This window comes from Cricetulus griseus, chromosome 3 (genome assembly GCF_003668045.3).
Source record: "Cricetulus griseus strain 17A/GY chromosome 3, alternate assembly CriGri-PICRH-1.0, whole genome shotgun sequence".
NCBI classification, from domain to species: Eukaryota; Metazoa; Chordata; class Mammalia; order Rodentia; family Cricetidae; genus Cricetulus; species Cricetulus griseus.
This window is the reverse complement of record NC_048596.1, coordinates 191,295,200-191,314,567: the sequence shown is the minus strand read 5'-3', so window position 1 is coordinate 191,314,567 and position 19,368 is coordinate 191,295,200. Positions and strand designations below refer to the sequence as shown.

The following is a 19,368-nucleotide window of genomic DNA, read 5'->3' as shown; positions in this document are numbered from 1 at the left end:
ACACACACACACACACACGCACGCACGCACGCACGCACGCACGCACGCACGCACGCACAAGACACAACTTAGAGACAGAGAAGTTGGTATGAAGTACCCACATGATGTGACTTCACCAGGAGAACACTCTCAACAAACTTTAGTTTCCTTTAAGACATTTCAGGGACTGCTGTTGGAAAAAAATCATGGCTTAAATATTTAAAATAGCATATTTCCTTTGTACATTCTTTTTATTGTATCATATACTGAAGGAGGAATAAGCACCCCTTTCCTGGAAGCCCCAAGAAATCTGTCCTGTGGCCCTCAAGAGGAAGAGGGCAGTAGAGATGTGGGCTTGCCAGTAGGGGGCACTGTGCTCAGAATTAGTCCCTGTGAGTTTCTCATTAGTGATTATTATACTGCAGGAGGCCCAAATGCAAAAATTAATTAATTTCAAAGTGATAATGCATTTACAGCAACAATTAGAAACGTATAACTGTAAAAGGGCAACATTTAAAAGACATATTACATTTAATAAAGTTGCACAAGAGCATCCAATTGTAAAATTACTGATCTGCAACAATAGTCCTTAAAGAGCCACTTAAAATAGCCTGACTCCATGAAGGGTGACCTAATTACGGTAACTAAAATCACCATAGTCACAGCGAGTCACAGCAAATAAAGAAGGGACGTTGATATTAAAACACTGCTGTTTAATGCTTACGGGAGCTGGCTGCAGCGGAGAAGGGGAGACTGGGCTTCGGAGCGCCAGGCAGGGTGGTGTTTTTTTCTTCCTGGGCCTCATACAATGGAGAGTATACTCATGTTGCAGTGAAAAAAAATGCTTTTGGTAAAGCAAGATGGAGAGGGGACTTTGAAGAGCAAATGGAGACATAGCTGTCTCTCCACAGGGCGCTAAGCTGCTTGGCTGTCATTTAGGAATCCTCCCTGTACGTGGGATGGGAACTCTGATACATATGTGTTTTAATACACAGCTCCTTGAAAATGGCAGAAGCACATCCGTTGTCCAAGAAATGCCTTATCATGATGGAAGCAACAAGAGGTATGTGAGAAAGATGGCATGAGAGAGTGACCTTGTGGCCAGTCAGATCTGTCCCTGCTCTACCCACTCCTGCTGCTGCTTCCTTTTCTTGCTGCAGAGTCCTAGACACTTGCAGTGGAGCAGAGACTGATGAGTGTGACCAGCAAGTGCTGTGTCCCTCCTGCCTCCTCACAAGCTCTCTCCTTTCAACTCCCTCCTGCCTCTTCCCAACCTCTCTCTCTTCCTGAGCTCCCTCCTCCCTCCCTCTGAGCTCCCTCCTTCCTCCTGAGGAACTCATCAATAGGGAACTCAATGCCAAAGTACTACCAGTCACCTAGACAGGTTACTGTTATCACAGAAAACCTAAATGTGGCTACATGTTCCATGATCTTGTTAATCTCGACCCTTAGGCTTATACATCTAGCACTCAGAAGCAAGAGACAGAAACACTTCCAAGAGTTTGAGGCCAGCTTGGGCAATATAATATATACCAAGCCAACCAGTGCTACATAGGGAGATCATGTTTCAAAGTAACTATACACACACAAAGAAAAGAATTCAACAGTAACAGCTAACGTACACTTATGATCAATCAATGGTGCTGTTTCCTATCAATTAGAAATATAACAATGGAAAGTCCCAGCCACTGTGACTTCCTTGATACCACATAGGTGGGTGTGAGGCCACCACCCCAGGTTTTCCTATGTAGTTGTCCTGTCTTGCCAGTAATCTTACTCCTGGACTGTTCAAGAGAAGGATAGAGCCATCAACCTCCCCCTGTACTCACCACCAGACTCCCTATTTGTCTTAACTAAAATCACTATACTCACGGCAAATATAATTATCTGATTTATTATAATTTTTAGCCCCACGACTCTTGCTATGTTTATCATCCACAACTGAGGTATACAGAAGAACTTTCTAGACACGGATAATGCTCACAGAATCAAGAATAGTGAAATCATGAATTATAATGCAACAGGTGTTGCACACAGCATGCTGTACATAATGTGGCCATCAGAAGATTACATGTGGCTATTTAAACTGAAATGAAATAGAATTCAGAATTTCCTCAGTTGTGCTGCCCATGTCAAGGTCTCAATTGCTACAAGTGGCCAATGGACAGATGATAACCACTAGACAAATCCTGTGTCCATAAGTTGAGGTATAATACTCATTCTTGTCAGTCCTAGGGGCATCTCTTTGGGATGTAGGTGGCAGGTGCTTGATGCAACTTTCCTAAGTTGTCCTGATGCCCAGAAAACACCTTGGATCTTGATCCAGGGGAATGTTAAGGAGAGCCAGTTGGTCCACTATGCTAGGCAGTCACTTAGCTTCCTTGCCACCACCAGAAAGATAGCTAGTCTAGTCCAAAGGCCAAAGGGTGTGTGTGTGAAGAATAATTTCTATTATTTAAAAGCAATATCAGCAGCTGCACCATGGATATAGCAATTCAAAAGAAAATACTTGTATTATTTATCCCATGTGTGTAGGTGTAGAATATGTATATGTGTTGCACACATCCATGTGTGCATTGTATAAGTCGGAGGTAGACGTTGGGCTCTTCCTTTGACACTTCCCATTGTGTTTATTATTTATTAATTTATTTAGAGACAAGCTTTCTCATTGCACTGGGTTACACATGTACAAAGTCATTCCCAGCTTTCACCTGTCCACTGGGATATGAATCCAGTTCTTAATACTTATGCAGAAAATGCTTAGCCTGCTAAGTCATCTCCCTGGCCCTAAAAGAAACACATTTTTCAAAGCCCGAGGCTTCGAAAAGCAACTGACTGACCAAATGTGCTGCATAACATGCACCTTTTTCATTCAAGTCACTTTGGGTGGTACTGGTAGAGATAGAGTTATTCATGTTTCTATCAATATATGATTTACTTATGTTTTAATAATTCATGGAAGAGGTTTTTACACACCATTTATAAACAACCAACAAAAATGTAAAATCTTCATTTTCAGTTTTGTGAACACTTCAGTTCTAACCACAGCAGTGTGACTCAACCAAAGATTTGTCTTCAGGGCTACAAAAGAAAACCACATTCTGGCCACAAAGTCTTCCCCAGGAAGGAGCTATCCCCAGACCTCCAATACAAGAAGCACCGAGAACATCTGATACAAAATCTCACTGAACCCAGAAGAACTGCACCTCCTAACACTTCCTAATCCATGTTTTCCACTAACATAAAGTACACACATCAAACGCCACATTCCACAAAGTAGACTTTAGAAGTGAACCAAAACAGAAATCACATTATGAGGAAACAGATGATTGTTGCGCATCTCACTCCAAACCTCCAAGATTTTTAGGTGTTCTCCACCTAACACTGAGAACCAACATCTCTTATCCAAGCTGCCAAGACTCTGGTAGAACAATAAATCCAATCTAAAGGTAATACAGATGTGTTGGAGAGTCTTTGACAATGATTCTGTTATAACAGAGCAGACAACAATAAGACCACAGGTGGGCGCACAGGTCTGGGTTAGCAGGCCCTTTTGTGAAGCTGACTGAAGGCATCTGGGAGTACCAGAAGCCAGCCACTTACCATGGACTTGGTGAATGGCCTGGCCAAGGTGAACAGCAACATGTATACCCATGAGTTCCGATGAATGGATGAGTACATCATGTTTCCAGGGTGCACTGCATTTGATGTGACCCCTCGTGGGGAGAGGCGACGGTGCAGCTCATTGGAGAAGAGGAGATTGCAAAGTTTGGATCTATTATAAGCCAGCATGGCCCAGTAGTCACTCTGAGATGGAGACAGGCGGCTGAGGTCAAGTTTCCCTGAGGAATCGTTAATATCTGTAAATCTGAAAAACAGAATGCATGACATAGAACACAGAAGACACTGCTTCCATGGGGCTTTGGATTTGAAATCTGAACAAACTGTGGAGATTTGATCTAGCATACCTCACCATCATGTTCCTTAAAAACAGAAGATGTTTGATCCAAAGAGGAAGCTTAAACCTATACCCAGGAGTGCAGTAGACCAAATAAACTCAAGGTCCTCTGAGCCTCAATCAAGCCTCATGTATAACATTCAGAAATTTCAGGCAGGCAAGACAATTATCCTAAGCTTGGGGCTAGCCTGGGCTATAGTGACTAGACTGAGTTTCAATGCAAGATCCAATCTCAAAAATCAAAAAGGAAAAATTCTCTCTCTCTCTCTCTCTCTCTCTCTCTCTCTCTCTCTCTCTCTCTCTGTGTGTGTGTGTGTGTGTGTGTGTGTGTGTGTGTGTGTGTGTGTGTGTATTGCGTGTGTGTATGTCCATGTGTGCCTCAATATTTTCAACCACAAATTCAAGGATAATTAAATAGAAACAAGCCTTAGATAAAAGGTGGCTGCATTAGGAAAGCAGTATCACGTTCCTAACCTTTGGCAGTGTTTCCCTGAGATTATTTTATCCAAATGCATGAGTCCTGTATATTTTCATTTGGGCATCTAAGTTAATACAGATGAGCCATGTTGCCTCCAAGACTCTTTTCCAGATTAAAAATTAATGATCATAAAAGGGTTGTAACCTTGGTGAGGTGCCATCAAAAATCTTCTACATTTAAAAATTAAATAAACAAAGCCTGGCCAAGTTCTGGCCAAGTCTACTGTTTTTGAGTATGCCCGTGGCTTGGGCACACACAAATCAAACTAACTAGTTGATGATTTATTTTAGAGTCTGACAGAGCTGTTAAACACCAGCTCTTTGCTTTCTGTATACCTGCCACTTTGTCAAAAAATGGAAGCTATTGCCTTAAAAAATGGATCATAAGAAAAAAACCTAAAAGAATGTTCTAGATAGTATCATATTTGTTTAAGGACTCTCCATACTTGGCTTCATTATGGCTACTTTGGGCATTGCATAGTATCATGGCTAAGCTTACTATTGCTGTGACGAAACTTCATGACCGAAAACAACTTGGAGGGGAAAGGGTTTATTTGGGTTATGCTTCCACATCACTGTTCTTCATCACAGGAAGTCAGGACAGGAACTCAAGCACAGCAGAAATCTGAAGGGAGGAGCTGATGCAGAAGCCATGGAAGGGTGCTGCTTACTGGCTTGCTCGACACGGCTTGCTCAGATTACTTTCTTATAGAATCCATGACCACCAGCCCAGGAATGGCACCACCCACAATGGGCTGGGCCCTCCCCCTCCCCCATCAATCACTCATTAAGAAAATGCTCTGCTACAGCCTGATTTTATGAAGGCATTTTCTCTCGCTCCTATCAGATAATTAGCTTATGTCAAGTTGACCTAAAACTATGCAGCACAACTGACTCCTTATCAACTTGACACACAAATACATCACTGTTAAGCTGATACCTTTCTTTTCGCTTTCATCCACAAGATCTCATATTAAAAAAACATAAATGACTTTAAAAGTCCCATAGTCTTTATAAATTCAAACACATTAAAATTCAGTCTTTTCAAAAAAATTCAAAGTCTCTTTTAAAACCCCAAATCTCTTTTAAAATTCAGTCCTTATTTCAAGAGGGAAGAACCAGGACACAGTCACAATCTGGACAAAGCAAAAACCAAGCTTCAACACTGTAAATAACTCAATGTCCAATATCTGGGGTTCACTCACAATCTTCTGGGGTCCTCCAAGTGCCTTGGGTCACTTCTCTGGCTCCACCCTCTGCAACGCACACAGTTTGTCTTTTAGGCTCTGGCTGCTATTCTTGGTGGTCATCCCATGGTACTGGCATCTCCAAAATGCTGGGGTCTCCTGACGCAGCCACCTGCACTTTTACCAACAGCTCCTCCTGGGATCTCTTCACAGTGTCAAGCCTCAACTTCTCTGAATGACCCCTTAGTCCTGGGCCTTCAACTGCTACTGAGGCTTCACCTTCAACAATGACCTCTTCTGGCCTGGCACAATGCCAAACCTCAGCTGTTCCCCATGCCTTCAAAACCAGTCCCATCTGGGTGACTCTTATACTACTTCAGCTGCCAGCAGGAGGTACAACCTTGGACACATCTGGAACACAGCTTCTGTGTGCTGAGTCTGAGGAACCCCTTCCCAGAAGATTTCACTCCAGTGACGTCTCTTCCTCATCAGCTGACCAGCATCAATTGTCCCCATAAAGCAAAGGTTTCAGTTCAGTAGTGTTGGTCTCTTGTTAGTCGCAGTCGACTTTATAGCTCCAGATGACCAGAACTACAGAATCTTAACTCAAAATGGAAACTGTGCTGTGGTCCCAATGGTCTGTAAGTAACTCTCCAGCTTCCCACTGGAAATTCACAAGCCAGGCCTCCACCGTCAGCATTTCTCTCAACACTTTTCTTTTACACTCCCACAGAACAGCTCACCAAGCTTTGAACACTTGAATGGCTTTTCTTGCTCAAAGTTCCAAAGTCCTTCCACAATCCTCCCCAAAACAACATGGGCAGGTCTGTCACAGAAATACCCCACTTGTGCTACAAATTTCCGTTTTACTTAGGGTTACTAGTGCTGAAATGAAATGCCATGACCAACGGAACTTACGGAGGAAGGGGTTTATTTGGCTTATGCTTCCACATTACTGTTCATCATCAAAGGAAGTCAGGACAAGAACTCAAACACAGTGGGAATCTGGAAGTAGGAGTTGATGCAGAGGCCATTGAGGAGTGCCGCTTACTGGCTTGCTCTACCTGGCTTGCTCAGCCTGCTTTCTTAAAGAACCCAGGACCATTAGCCCAGAGGTGGCCCCATCCACAGTGGACTAGACCTTCTCACATCGATCATTAATTAAGAAAATGCCCTACAGGCTTTCTTGTCTACACCCAAACCATGGAGGTGCTTTCTCAATTGAGGTCCCCCCTTCTCCGATGACTCAAGCCTGTGTCAAGCTGACATAATACTAACCAGTGCACATAGTAAGGGAACAAGATAAGAATGTTGCAGAAAATGACTATGGAAAACAAAGTACAAATGGCAAAGAAGCATCAAGAATGAACCTTGCTCCTTTGAAGGAACAGTTCTGTATCAGTTAAAACTAAGAAAAACAGCTCTTCCTGTAAGCGACCTTAGGTAACCTGTGAAGATGGTTCGCTACTCTCTCGACCCAGAAAACCCTACAAAATCATGCAAGTCAAGAGGTTCAAATCTCCGGGTTCACTTTAAGAATACCCAGGCCATCAAGGGTATGCATATCCGAAAAGCCACCAAATACCTGAAAGATGTCACATTGAAGAAGCAATGTGTGCCATTCCGGCGATACAATGGTGGAGTCGGCAGGTGCACCCGGGCCAAACCGTGGGGCTGGACACAGGGTCGGTGGCTGAAAAGAGTGCTTAATTTTTGCTGCACATACTTAAAAACGCAGAGAGTAATGCTGAGCTTAAGGGTCTAGACGTAGATTCTCTGGTCATTGAACACATCCAGGTGAAAAAAGCACCTAAGATGCTTCGCCGAACTTACAGAGCTCACAGTCGGATTAACCCATAAATGAGCTCCCCCTGCCACATCGAAATGATCCTCACGGAAAAGGAACAGATTGTTCCAAAGCCAGAAGAGGAGGCTGCACAGAAGAAAAAGATATCCCAGAAGAAACTGAAGAAACAAAAACTTATGGCAAGGGAATAAATTCAGCATAAAATAAATGCAGATACAAGTAAAAAAAAAAAAAACATAAGAAAAACAAGGTATGTGTGTCAGTTAATTTTTGTTATTGTGATAAAACACCATGACCAAAGCAACATACATAAGGAAGTGTTCATTTGGGCTTATCAATCCAGAGAGCTAGAGGCCATGATGGTGGAGTGAACACATGGCAGCAGGAGCACAAAGCCATGGCACACACCACAAACATAAAGCTGAAAGAACACACTCAAAATGGCACTGGTTCTTAAACACTTAAAGCTCATTCCCAGTGACACACTGCAGCAAGGCCACACCTCATAAACCTACATAAACACTGCCACCACCCAAGTATTCAAATGTCCAAGACAATAGCAGACATTTCTCATTCAAACCACTGCAGAAGATGACAGTCATGTTAACAGAAATAATATTCCTCTCTCCCAGGACTCAGTGACATTCACTTCAGATGCAGAATGCTGCTACCCAGAAATCAGCAATGATAATGTCACCGAGGGAATGACAGTGACACCTTGCACCTAACTGTTGCTTTCCTGTTTACATGTCCTGAAGCCACAGGAGGACTCCAGACTTCAAGCTTAATTGTCCAAGTCAAAAAGAACTTAGCAAGAGATGTGAAAATTTTCAGGGTCTTTGTTATGAGGGAAGGGATGACTACTGGGGGGACAAGCGCAGGCAGGCACCCTGCAAAGACAAGAATCATGGTCCATGATGACTGCCCCATGGACACTCATACAGATATGAAGGTTGGGTGGAATTCTCAGAGTCTCCAGCTAGTATTTCATATATGTGCACAGTTTTAACATTGACTGAACCTTCAGTCCCATGCATCAACTCTGCAAATGAGGAGTGAATGCACTCTTGGATGTCCTGGGGTTCAGGGGTGTGAGGTTTGATTGGTAGCACTGGAATCTGCAGTGGAGCCTACTGTTGACAGTCTTTGTGCAGGTGGTTTACATTAGTTTGTCTTCCCTATAGATCTGCCCAAGTAGTTCAATGTTGTTATTTTGTTTCTAGTTTATGCTTTCTTTATAGTAGACTTACACCATCATAGTGAACTAAAAAAAATATGTCTGTGAAGGGGAAGTGATACTACTTTTCAACTTGATTTTAATATGGCAATGAGGTGTTACAGAAGGATGTTTGAGCACACACAAATCTCTGAAAGGTATGGAATAAATATGGCACCCTTCACTCAATGCTTATTTCTCTTGTTCTTATAAAATCTCCCTAGCCAAAGCATTCACATGAACCCAGACTAAGGACACTTCTTCCTGGAAGCTCTACCAGCTTGATGACACAAGGATTTCTTGGTGGTAAGACAGATAGATTGAAAAAAGAGATTGAGATTTCAGTTTTCACGGTAATTCAATATCCATTCTTCAGGACCAGCTTTATGATGTTACTCCCAGTGTTTTGTGACATCATCGTCCCTCCAAGATCAGTAGCACAGCTAGCAATGCCATTTTTGTGTCCTACATTTCCACTACCCCTCTGGTATTAACACCAACTGCCAGTCATTTGTCTACCTGGTTCAAATGCTAGGCTGGGAATTCTTGGTGAGTAGGCAGTGTCAGGATTAAAATGGAAACCTAATCCGGGATTTTACAACTGAAGGCTATCATGAGGCTAGAACTCAGAACTTATAGCAAGTGTCGTTTATTACAAAAAATACAGTTCCAAGTCTCACTTGGAAAGGTAAACACTGACCATGAAGATCACCCTCTCAAAGTTCTTGGTTATACATTTGCAGGTAGTGTCTCCTGGTGTTTGGATGGGCCCCTGATTTCATGACTGGGGAACACTGGGCAAAGTAAACTTGTCTATAATATCTATTGTTTCTTTAGTGTTGCCGATGGAACCGCAGGGCACATGGAACCCTGACTCCTGAAGGTCTCACTAGATTATGCCATCAGTTCTTAAGGAAGTGGGAAGGGTGGGCACACTTCTGGTATTGTAATTCAAAAAAGCAGCGCACAAGAGAAAGATGCCAATTCACAGAGCTTGGATGGATTTTTTTTTTTTTTTATTGAAGGAAAGTAAATGGGAAAAGGGGGAGAGGGGAGGGGCTACTGGCCTCTGGGGACAGGAGCAGCAGAAGAGAAAAGAGAGGCAGAGAGATGGGGAGGGGGAAGAAAGACAGAGAGACAGGCAGAGAAGCAGAGAAAGAAAAATGGGAGGTGGGCAAGGCCCTTTTAAAAGGGAAGGTAGTGAATGTGCACAGGAGGTGCTCTTAGTGACTGCAGCTGAGGGCGTGTCCTGTCAGAACCCCAAGGACAGGCCAGTACAGATGCCTGAATACTAACAACTGGTCCATCCATGCAGAAGTGAGTGAGGATCTGAGAACATGACCCATTGATCTGGCTGCTCAAGAGGAAGCAAAGCAGCTTTTCAAGGCTGCCTGCTGTTTTCAAGTTGAAAGTCTGGCAAAGTCAAGGTCTGAGCAGTGTCCCTGCTGTCAATAAAGAGGTTGTCTGACATCTACTCCCCAGATACTGACTGCCCCCATGAGCCCCTGTCTTCTATTTCTTACATATGTCTCTGATAAAGCTGAAACAATTTTTAATTCCAAAACTAAAATTAAATGAGAATGGACTCACATGGACAACAGCTAGTGTATTCAAGTAGCAGAAGTGGATTTGCATGGGAAATTCTGAGTGTGTGTAACTGTATGTGTGTGGTTGTGTGTTTGTGGTGACATGTGCATGCTGTGTGTGTACATTTGTGATGGGATGATTTTTGTCTATGATTGTGTGTGATTATGTGTGACTGGGATGTCTATCTCTGACTATATGTGGTTTCCTGTGGTTGTGACTGCACATGTGTGATTTTGTATATGGGACTATGTATGGTTGTGTGACTATGTGAGACTGTGGACATGGTTATATAACTTTGTAGTATATGTGTTTTTTTCTGGTTATGTGCAATTTTATGTGTTTATGTGTCTGAGAGTCTACAAAGGTGAGGCTGTGTTGGGGTATGAGTGTATATGTGACTATGTGTGGTTGTACTTGGTTGTTTGCATGGCTGTATATGTATGAGACTCTACATGTGAGATTGGGGGCTTGAGTGAGTGTGGGACTCTGGCTGGTTATGTGGGGTTGTTGCATGTGTGTAACTATATGTGTGTGACTGTGTCTCTGATTGTACATATTCGCCTGCCAGTTTCTAGTGCTGAGGCTGCTTAGAGCTGTACGACCAGCTCTCTGCTCTTTTCATTCTATTTTAATTGTTATCTGAAAAATTTTCACAGCGTGGAAGCCAACTTCCCATTTCATTATGATATATTTTAGACAGGCAGAAACTCAATTCACTCGCTCAGACTCCAAGTAAGTAAAACACAGTGAAGATAGAGAGTGGTTAATAAATAATTCGCCTGAGGGCATCCAGTATAATATTTTCTGCAAACATAAGACTTTATTTTTCCCCTAACAGGGGGTCTTGACTCCAACGAAGAGATTCCGCCAAGGTTTATGGAGGTAATTAGATATCAACACTTGCATTTTACAGTTTGGTTTCGGCTCTGGGTTCTTCAGTAGTGAGCCAGCTCTGTCTGTGTGCCTGGCATCCATGCTTGTTCTCTGGAGCTCAGGAATGCAACAAAAGAGAAATAAACGTCCAGCTTGTAGGAATTAATATTTTGTAAGAATGTTAATAAGAAGAAAGTGGACGAGAAGAGCCAGTCGGCGCACAGATGCAGGTCTTTTACACACATGTCAGTTAGGCCTCGCTAGAAATGACAATGAATCTCATTCAGGAGGCCACAGTCTTTCCTTCCAAATTCATCTTTAAAATGAAAGTAGGACTTGGATCTCCAAGTAAGCAGGAATTACACTGTGGTTACAGAGAGAACAAAGGCGTCCCAGGAAATGGCATCTGAGACAGCTTTACAGAGGGAGTGAGCAGCTGACACCTCTACACTGTCTCCCATTAAATACCAGCTCATTTAAACATATCCCGTGGTGCCCTCCACATCTGGTAAGCGATTGGGGCTGGCAGATTTATTTCTACAGCTTTCTCTCCTGCCTGCCCCCACAGTAGCCTCCTTCACTGCTTTGCAGGGGCCACTCCCTTTCTTTCACAAACCTGGTGTGATTTGCAAAGATAAGCCTGGCCAGATTTTGTTACTACCTAATTACTAGATGTTTCGTGTCTTTTCGAACAGGGGAGGATTATTACCCGAGTTTCCCTTTCATTGCAGCCATCATAAATTTAAACTGGCAAGAGTAAATCTGTCTGCGGTGTGTCACTTACACCATAAGCCCCTGTGTTTGGGAGTGATAAAGGGTTCAAGCTAACCCTTGGCTGGTCTCCCTCTTCAAAGTCCCAGGGGTTACATTTTATGGAAGTATGATTAAAAAAATAAGCCGCATTCTGGGTCACCAAAACATTTCAGGACTTAAGGTGGAGAAGAAGAGAAAGAAAATAGTCCTTGGCACATTATTATTTATTTATTTATCCCTAGCTACTTTACTAAGGAGGCAACCCCCGCCCCTCTAGTCCCCAACACCAGGAACACTGGGAAGAGAAGTCTCCCTAACAAGCTGTAAATCTTGCCTCGACAGCCCAGAAAACCCTTTGTCTTTTCTCAGCACTTCTCTTAGAAACAGTTAGTTGTTTATCCAACTCCAGCACAAATATGTTGAAAACAGCACGATGTTTTCAGATGTCTTTCTCGTCGACTGAATAGTCTAATGGCAATCAGAAAGAAACGCCATCTGATGTGTAAATTGAAATTCTAACCGAAAGAGGCATGGCCAGATTTCCAATACTCGCTAACTACAGTCCTTCCCTTTCTGCAATTACACTGCTAATGTCTGCATTGAATTCCCTAATTTCTCATTATAAAACAATTGGATTTCATCTCGAGGCCTTTAACTGCATTGTTTCCCCTGCTAGAATAACTGCGCTTTCCTCTCGGTGAGACTTTGAAGTTGTTGAATTACAAATCAATAAAGGTCATGCCATTCAGATTTAATCAATTATTATTCCATCTCTGAATGAAATCAATGGGGAGCCTAAGGTATAATTGTAAAATCACTCTATATTACTCTAGACAGTACCCCCCACAAGCAATTCCCCATGACTACACATATAGAAAGATCTAGAAAAATTAATGAAGCCAGGTTGTGCAATTCATGTTTCTCATATGAATCTAATCAAAATTAGTATTTTTAAGACTCTCTCTCTCTCTCTCTCTCTCTCTCTCTCTCTCTCTCTCTGTGTGTGTGTGTGTGTGTGTGTGTGTGTGTGTGTGTGTGTGATGATTTCTGCAGAGACCAGAAGAGGGTGCTGGATCCTCTATGGCTGAAGTCACAGGTGGCTATGAGTCACCTACCTGAGGGCTGGGAACTGAACTTGTGTTCTCTATAAGAATTTTTAAGTGCTGAGCCCTCTCTCCAGGCTCAAGTCAAGATTATTTTCAGTTGGAGCCTTGGAGAGAATTTTCAGATGTTGTAAACAAAGGGGCAAGTGGAAAATATCAAATTAAATTCAAACCCACCTGTGGGACTCAGAAGAGACCACGACGACACGAGCAGGGGCTGAGCGACACAAAACATCCTGCAGGAGTTGGACAAGGTAGAAGTGTCCCAGGTGGTTCACCTGGAAGGTGGTCTCCAGGCCATCTTTCGTGAGGGTCCAGGGTAGAGCAAAAGTCCCCGCATTACACACAAGCACATGAAGAGACCTACACAATGAAACAGACAACATCAGGCACAAACTGATGATCTAAAACTAGGTGCCATCCATATCTACTCAGAAATAACCCATTTCTCAGGGTTTTCAAGATTCCATCTAGTGAGAGATGAGATATGACAGGATACCACATCACTCTAAATGGGCAATGACCTCAAGGTGAAAGCAACAAGAATTTCTCAGGACACAAGACATCAATGCTAACCCAGAACCATAAGGGGTAGATCAGGATAAGGGTGGCTTACTAGAGTTGGAACACACAAGACAGTCTCTAGTGAATTCTGCTTTTAGTACAAACAATTAGTTCCACTTTTGTGTTTGATCAAAATAGCCATCCAAATACACAGGGGGAGCCTGTTCATTTCCTTTCTTATAAAAAAGACACACCACAAGAAAGGCTGACACTGGGGTCTGATGCTAGGTACTAAATAAACCTATCAAGGGGAATATTTTCTGTTTATAGAGGCAGTCAGATACTTGAATATATTCCTCTTAGGGTTGGAGGCATAATTCAGTGGAATGTTTGCTTAGCACATACTTAGCCTTGGGTTTCATACTCAGTACCACATAAAACAAGCATGTATGTAACCCTAATATTCAGGAGGTGGAGGCAGAAGGATCAGGAGTTCAAGGTTATCTTTGACTACATGAATTCCAGGCTAGCCTTGGGTACCTGAAACCCTGTCTCATTGTGTGTGTGTGTGTGTGTGTGTGTGTGTGTGTGTGTGTCTAAATCTACCTGTTAGAAATGAATGTGGGGAAAAGTAAGAAGAGATGTGCTATAAATGCAATTTTAACAACAAAAGTAACCCTTCCATTTGATTGAAAGCCCTAAATCCTAATAAATACATTTTACAAAAAAAATTCTAATTTACACAATGACAGATCTTCAAGGATCTCTACTGTATTTGTAATTGGAACATAAAAGCAACAAATTAAACTTGGGAAACTATTCTGTGGAGTAGGCTTTATACAAATGGTATGAAACCCACAGCATATAACAAGCAAGTCCATTTTGTTTTAGAATCCATTATGCAGCAAAAATATACATTATTTTTTGTATACACATCAATGGGATAGGGGGGACCTGAGTAATAGATGAGCAAGCTTCAGAAAGCTAAGGATTGAGAACAACCTTAGGAAGCCAGGAGAATTATGACAAGGCTCCTACAGCCACCAAGAAGGAGTCCATCAGTAGACATCTTGGCTTCAGACAGAGACTCCAAGAAAGAAACTATGAATTTGTTGCTTTAAGTCACCCAGGTTGTGATATTTGATCTTAGGAAATCAACAATTTCCAAGACACTTACCTAAGAAAAGAGTCCAAGTGTGTACATAAAGAGGAGTAATAATTACACAGATAAACAGAACTAGAAGTCACCCACGCATGACGCCCAATAGAATAGATACATACACAACAGCGAATTGAGAAGTTCCCAGACCTTCCCAGATGAACTGAAAAGGTAGGAAGCAAAGGTCAGCTTGGGTGACTACGTGTGTCATACAGCTTTCTCCAAAAAGGGAAATGCCAGGACAAGTGTGGTGGCTCACACCTGTCATCTCAACACTGAGGAGGCTGAGGCAGGTGTCAGCAGGGGCCACACAGTGAATTCTAGGCCAGCCTAGCATATACAGTGTAATCCTGTCTCAAAAACAAAACAAAACAAACAAAAAACAAGGCCACTGGGATGGCTCAGTGGATAAAAAACATTTGCCAGCAACTCAGATGAAGTGAGTCTCATCCCCAGAACCCACATGGTGGAAAGACAGATCAGACTCCTGCAAGTTGTTCCACTTCCACACACCAGCCTTAGCCCATACCTACTCAACCACATACACACATTCACATCTGAGGGAATACATAGGAACAAGTTCATGTATGTGATAACATAAAATCAAGACAAAACCAAAAGCAAGGGAAACGGGATGTCTCCCTGTGCAGTCAACCAAGTAAGAAAATATAGAAAACATTAGTGCTGGGTATGGAGGAGGTGGCCAGATTAGTTTTCTCCCTTTTAGGCATTTGTTATTTTTCCACTTTTTAAAAAAATCCTGAAATTCAATTCACACCTACTGTACATTGAGTTGAGTACCCATCACCAATTCAAACTACAGCAACTTTAAGTATAATAGGAAACTCATTAGCCGTCACCAACTGCATGGCACCCACCCCCACACACAATGAATACACTTTCTACTCTATAGATTTGTCTTACATGATCATCTCATGTAAGCAGGATGACAGCTGGTCTTTTCTGACTGTCTTCTTTGACCTGGCATGATGTTCAGGGTTTCCCGCTGTACTAAGAATTGGTACTGGCCTCCCTCCTAAGCCTGAGAAATCCTCTGCTGCATGCACAGACGGCATCTTGTTTGTCCGTTCAACCTTTGATGGGCATATGGGTTGCTTGCAGACTCGGGCTAATGTGAAAATAGCTGCTATGGACATTGTTTGCCAGTTCTTTCTGGAGAAGTGTCTGTTTATTTCTCTTGAGTATGCACTTACAAATGGAATTGCTGGCTCAGAATAATGCTGTGTTTAACTTCTGAGGAAGAATCAAACTGCTGTCCAAAGTGGGACACGTCATTCACATCCCACCAGCAGTGCACTCACGACACATACCTGCATCTTTACGGCACTTTTGCCACCTGTCTCTTCTTTCTTTATCTTTTATCTTTTGAGATTATAGTGGGATTATAACCTTTTCCCCCTTTCCTTTCCTTCCTCCAAACCATATCGTGTACCCTTCCTTGCTCCTTTTTGAATTCATGGGTTCTTTTTCCATTATTGTTGTTACATACATAGGCATGCATGCGTGTGTGTGAGTGGTCGAATATGCACACACCTCCCCCCAAATATACAAATAGAACCTCTTCAGTCTGAGTCTGTATGATGTTACTTGTATGTATCTTTTCAGGGCTGACCATTTGGTATTGGATAACCAATTGGAGTGCTATTCCCTGGCAAAGGCTATTTCTCCCAATCTCAGTATTCCTTATTTGCTTATAGTTCTCTGTATTGGATTCAGGCCCTGTGGTCTTTCCCTCACTCATGTTAGCACCTCTATTGCTGTTATTCTTGTTCAGCTCATGCTGGTAAGACTTTAGGGAAGTAGCTCCTAGCAGCTCCCTTATCCTCTGGCTCTTACAATATTTCTGTCTACATAATCCCTGTGTCACACTAGCAAACATGAGTGATCACATTATTGTGGTTTACATTTGCATTTCTCTCCTGGCTAATGACACTGAGAACCTTTTTATGCGTTCATTGTAGCATGAAAAATAAAAGACCCAAAGACTGGTATTGGTGTTCAACCTTCAAGCTGAAGATCAGAGAAGAAGAAGAAGAAGAAAAAAAAGCCAAGTCAGTAGATCTTACATCTACCCAGCTGAAATGGCAGTCCTGTCCCCACAAATCCTCACAGGCAAAAGGCTCTCAGATCCTGTGTCCTCCTCCTTATATTCCTTTCTCCACCCAGTCATATCGCTTCTGTCTCCACCTTGCTAGTGCTGGGATAAAAGGTGTTTGATCGCAGGTACTGAGATTACCTTTGTGTGAGCTGTTTGTTTTAGGAGGCGATCAATTTTGTGTAGTCATTGTGGCCTTGAACTAACAGAGATCCGTCTACCTCTTAATCCTGAGTCCTGGGATTAAAGGTGTGAACCTAGCTTCTATATCTAACTAGTATGGCTGCTTTGCTATTTAGATCTTCAGTGGCTTTAATAAATCAAACATTATTGTCACCACAGTTCATTGGTAATTAGCATATCCTCTTGGGAGAAATGTGTATTCAGTTTCTATGTCAACTTTGGAGCTAACAGCTTTATCCTTTTACTGTTGAATTATCAAAGTTCTTTATATATGATAGATGAAGCCCTTTCAAGATACATAGTTTTCAAATATCCCTCCCATTCTATAAGTTGTTTTTTATGCCTTCTTGATGGCTTCACTTGCAACACAAAATGTTTAATTTTAGTGAATTCTCGTTTTGTTTTGTTTTGAATTCATTTTTTTCCCTTGTACTTTTGGAGTTGGGCCTATGAAATCATTATCTATTCTAATGTCACAATGAAATTGTGGTTGTATGTTTCCTCCTAGAGTATAGTGGTTTGGTTTTTATTGACTTATTACTGACTCTAGTTCAGCTAACTCTGTATATGATGCATGAAAGTGAATCAGCTTCATTCTTTTGTGATGGATACCCAGTGGTTCTAGAACCAATTATAGAAAAGGCTATTATTTATCCCACTGAGTTACTATGGCACCAGAGTTTGAAAAAAATCAATTCTAAAACCTCAATTCTATTCAGTTCTCTAATGTCCATGGTCACAACACCTTGTGTTTTTAATTACTGGGAAGTGAGAGGCTTCCTTCTGTGTTTCCATCCTTGGCTGGTCTATTCAGCGTCTTTTTCATTTTCTTTTCCTTTTTAAAAGAGAATCTTCAAGTTTTTTTTCTTAATTATTTGTTTATTCTGTGTACAGTGTTCTGCCTGCATGTCTGCTTACAGGCAAGAAGAGGGACCAAATCTCATTGTAGATGGTTGTGAGCCACCAAGTGTTTGCTGGGAATTGAACTCAGAATGAGCAACCAGTGCTCTTAACCTCTGAGTCATCTCTCCAGCTCCCGATTTTTCATTTTCATGTGAAGTTCAAGACTAAAATTCCAGTTTTGAAGGAAACAGAATACACCCTGTAGATCAACATGAGGGATACTGGTATCTACACAGTATCACATCCTCCTATCCATGAACATGGGCTATGTAGGTATTCATTTGAATGTCCTTTAATGTCTTCCAACAATGTTTTATACATTCAAATGTCTAAGCTTTTCACATTTTGTTAAATTTACTTGTAAGTTTCAAAACTGCTTCTTGATCTTCTTTCTGATGTTGCTGCAAGTAAAATGATTTTCTTCAGTTCCTTCTGGAGGTGTTATTGCTCCCACGGAGAAACGAACTCACTTCAGCATACTGAACAGTCACCCTTCAATCCAGCTGAACTTGGCTGTGAGTTTTAATACTTCTCAATTTGAATTCTTAGAGATTTTATACATGCAAAGTGATTTCATCTACAAGGAAGGCAGTTTTAATTTTTCCTTTCCAATTTGGATGAGTTCTGGCTACTAACACCCCTGTCCATTTCTGGGTGTTAGGGAGAAAGCATTCAAATTTTTAGTGTCAATATTAGCTGTTGGCTTTCTGTAGGAGCCATTAATAATGTGAAGAAATGCACTTTGATTCCAAGTCTACTGAGTATTTTTTTAATCAAGGAAGAAAAATACAAATAATTTTTCTATATCCACCCAGATGACTCTTTAATTCTCAGACTTTTAATTCTTTTATTGATTGAATTTTGTGAATAATTAACTTTGAATTCCTTAACATATCTTAAGTATACAATCCTTTTTTTATACCTTATTGCTTTTATTTTGCTGGCATTTTGTTGAAGATTCTGTGTCTGTTCTTGTGTGATACTGGTTTGTCATTTTCTTTTCGTCACAGGACTTTGCTTTTGACATCTAGGGAACATGGCCTTTCTACAAACAAATTTGGAGGCACACCCTACTTTTCTAGGTTTTTGGCAAGTTTATAAAGAACTGATAGTAAAGTTTGTTTAAATGCTTGGTGGAAAGGATTCATAGCACAGCTAGAAAGAAGCATATTGATAAATCACATTTTTAAAAATTCATGAAATTCTCATGGGACAATCTGGATCTTGCTAAGAGATCATGATATATATTTCTGTTGCTTGATCTATTTTCCAACTAATTACCACCTAAAAATAAGCATGGTGAAATGGCTGGGGTCAGCTGTGTTTCTCTGGAATAATTCCTGTTTCATAAATGGTGTGCACTGAGGCTGTCAATCAACAGCTCCAAATGGTGTCATTACTCTCTGAAGACTGGACCTGAGAGCTTTGAGCCATCAGCATCTCACTGCATACATCACCCTGCTTCACACCAAAGCAGAGACCTGTTCTCAGGAGGCTCTGCAGCAAGGCAGAAGCTTTGCAAAATGTGATGTGTGTGTTGGAGGGAGACATGCGAGTGTATTA

General features: G+C 41.7%; 1 protein-coding gene and 1 pseudogene across 2 annotated transcripts in view; one reads left to right on the top strand and one right to left on the bottom strand.

Moving 5' to 3' along the window:
• The window catches only part of Wwox (WW domain containing oxidoreductase), a 985,794-nt gene that overhangs the window by 699,966 nt on the left and 266,460 nt on the right, over positions 1-19,368 (bottom strand). For both annotated transcript variants that reach the window (XM_035442699.1, XM_027410805.2), the window contains exons 7-8: positions 13,118-13,303; positions 3,583-3,847 (exon numbers count right to left, since the gene is read on the bottom strand). In XM_035442699.1, coding sequence (XP_035298590.1) covers positions 3,583-3,847; positions 13,118-13,303 — 451 coding nt within the window. The remainder of the gene's footprint in view (positions 1-3,582; positions 3,848-13,117; positions 13,304-19,368) is intronic.
• Positions 7,028-7,617, top strand: LOC107979364 (annotated as a pseudogene).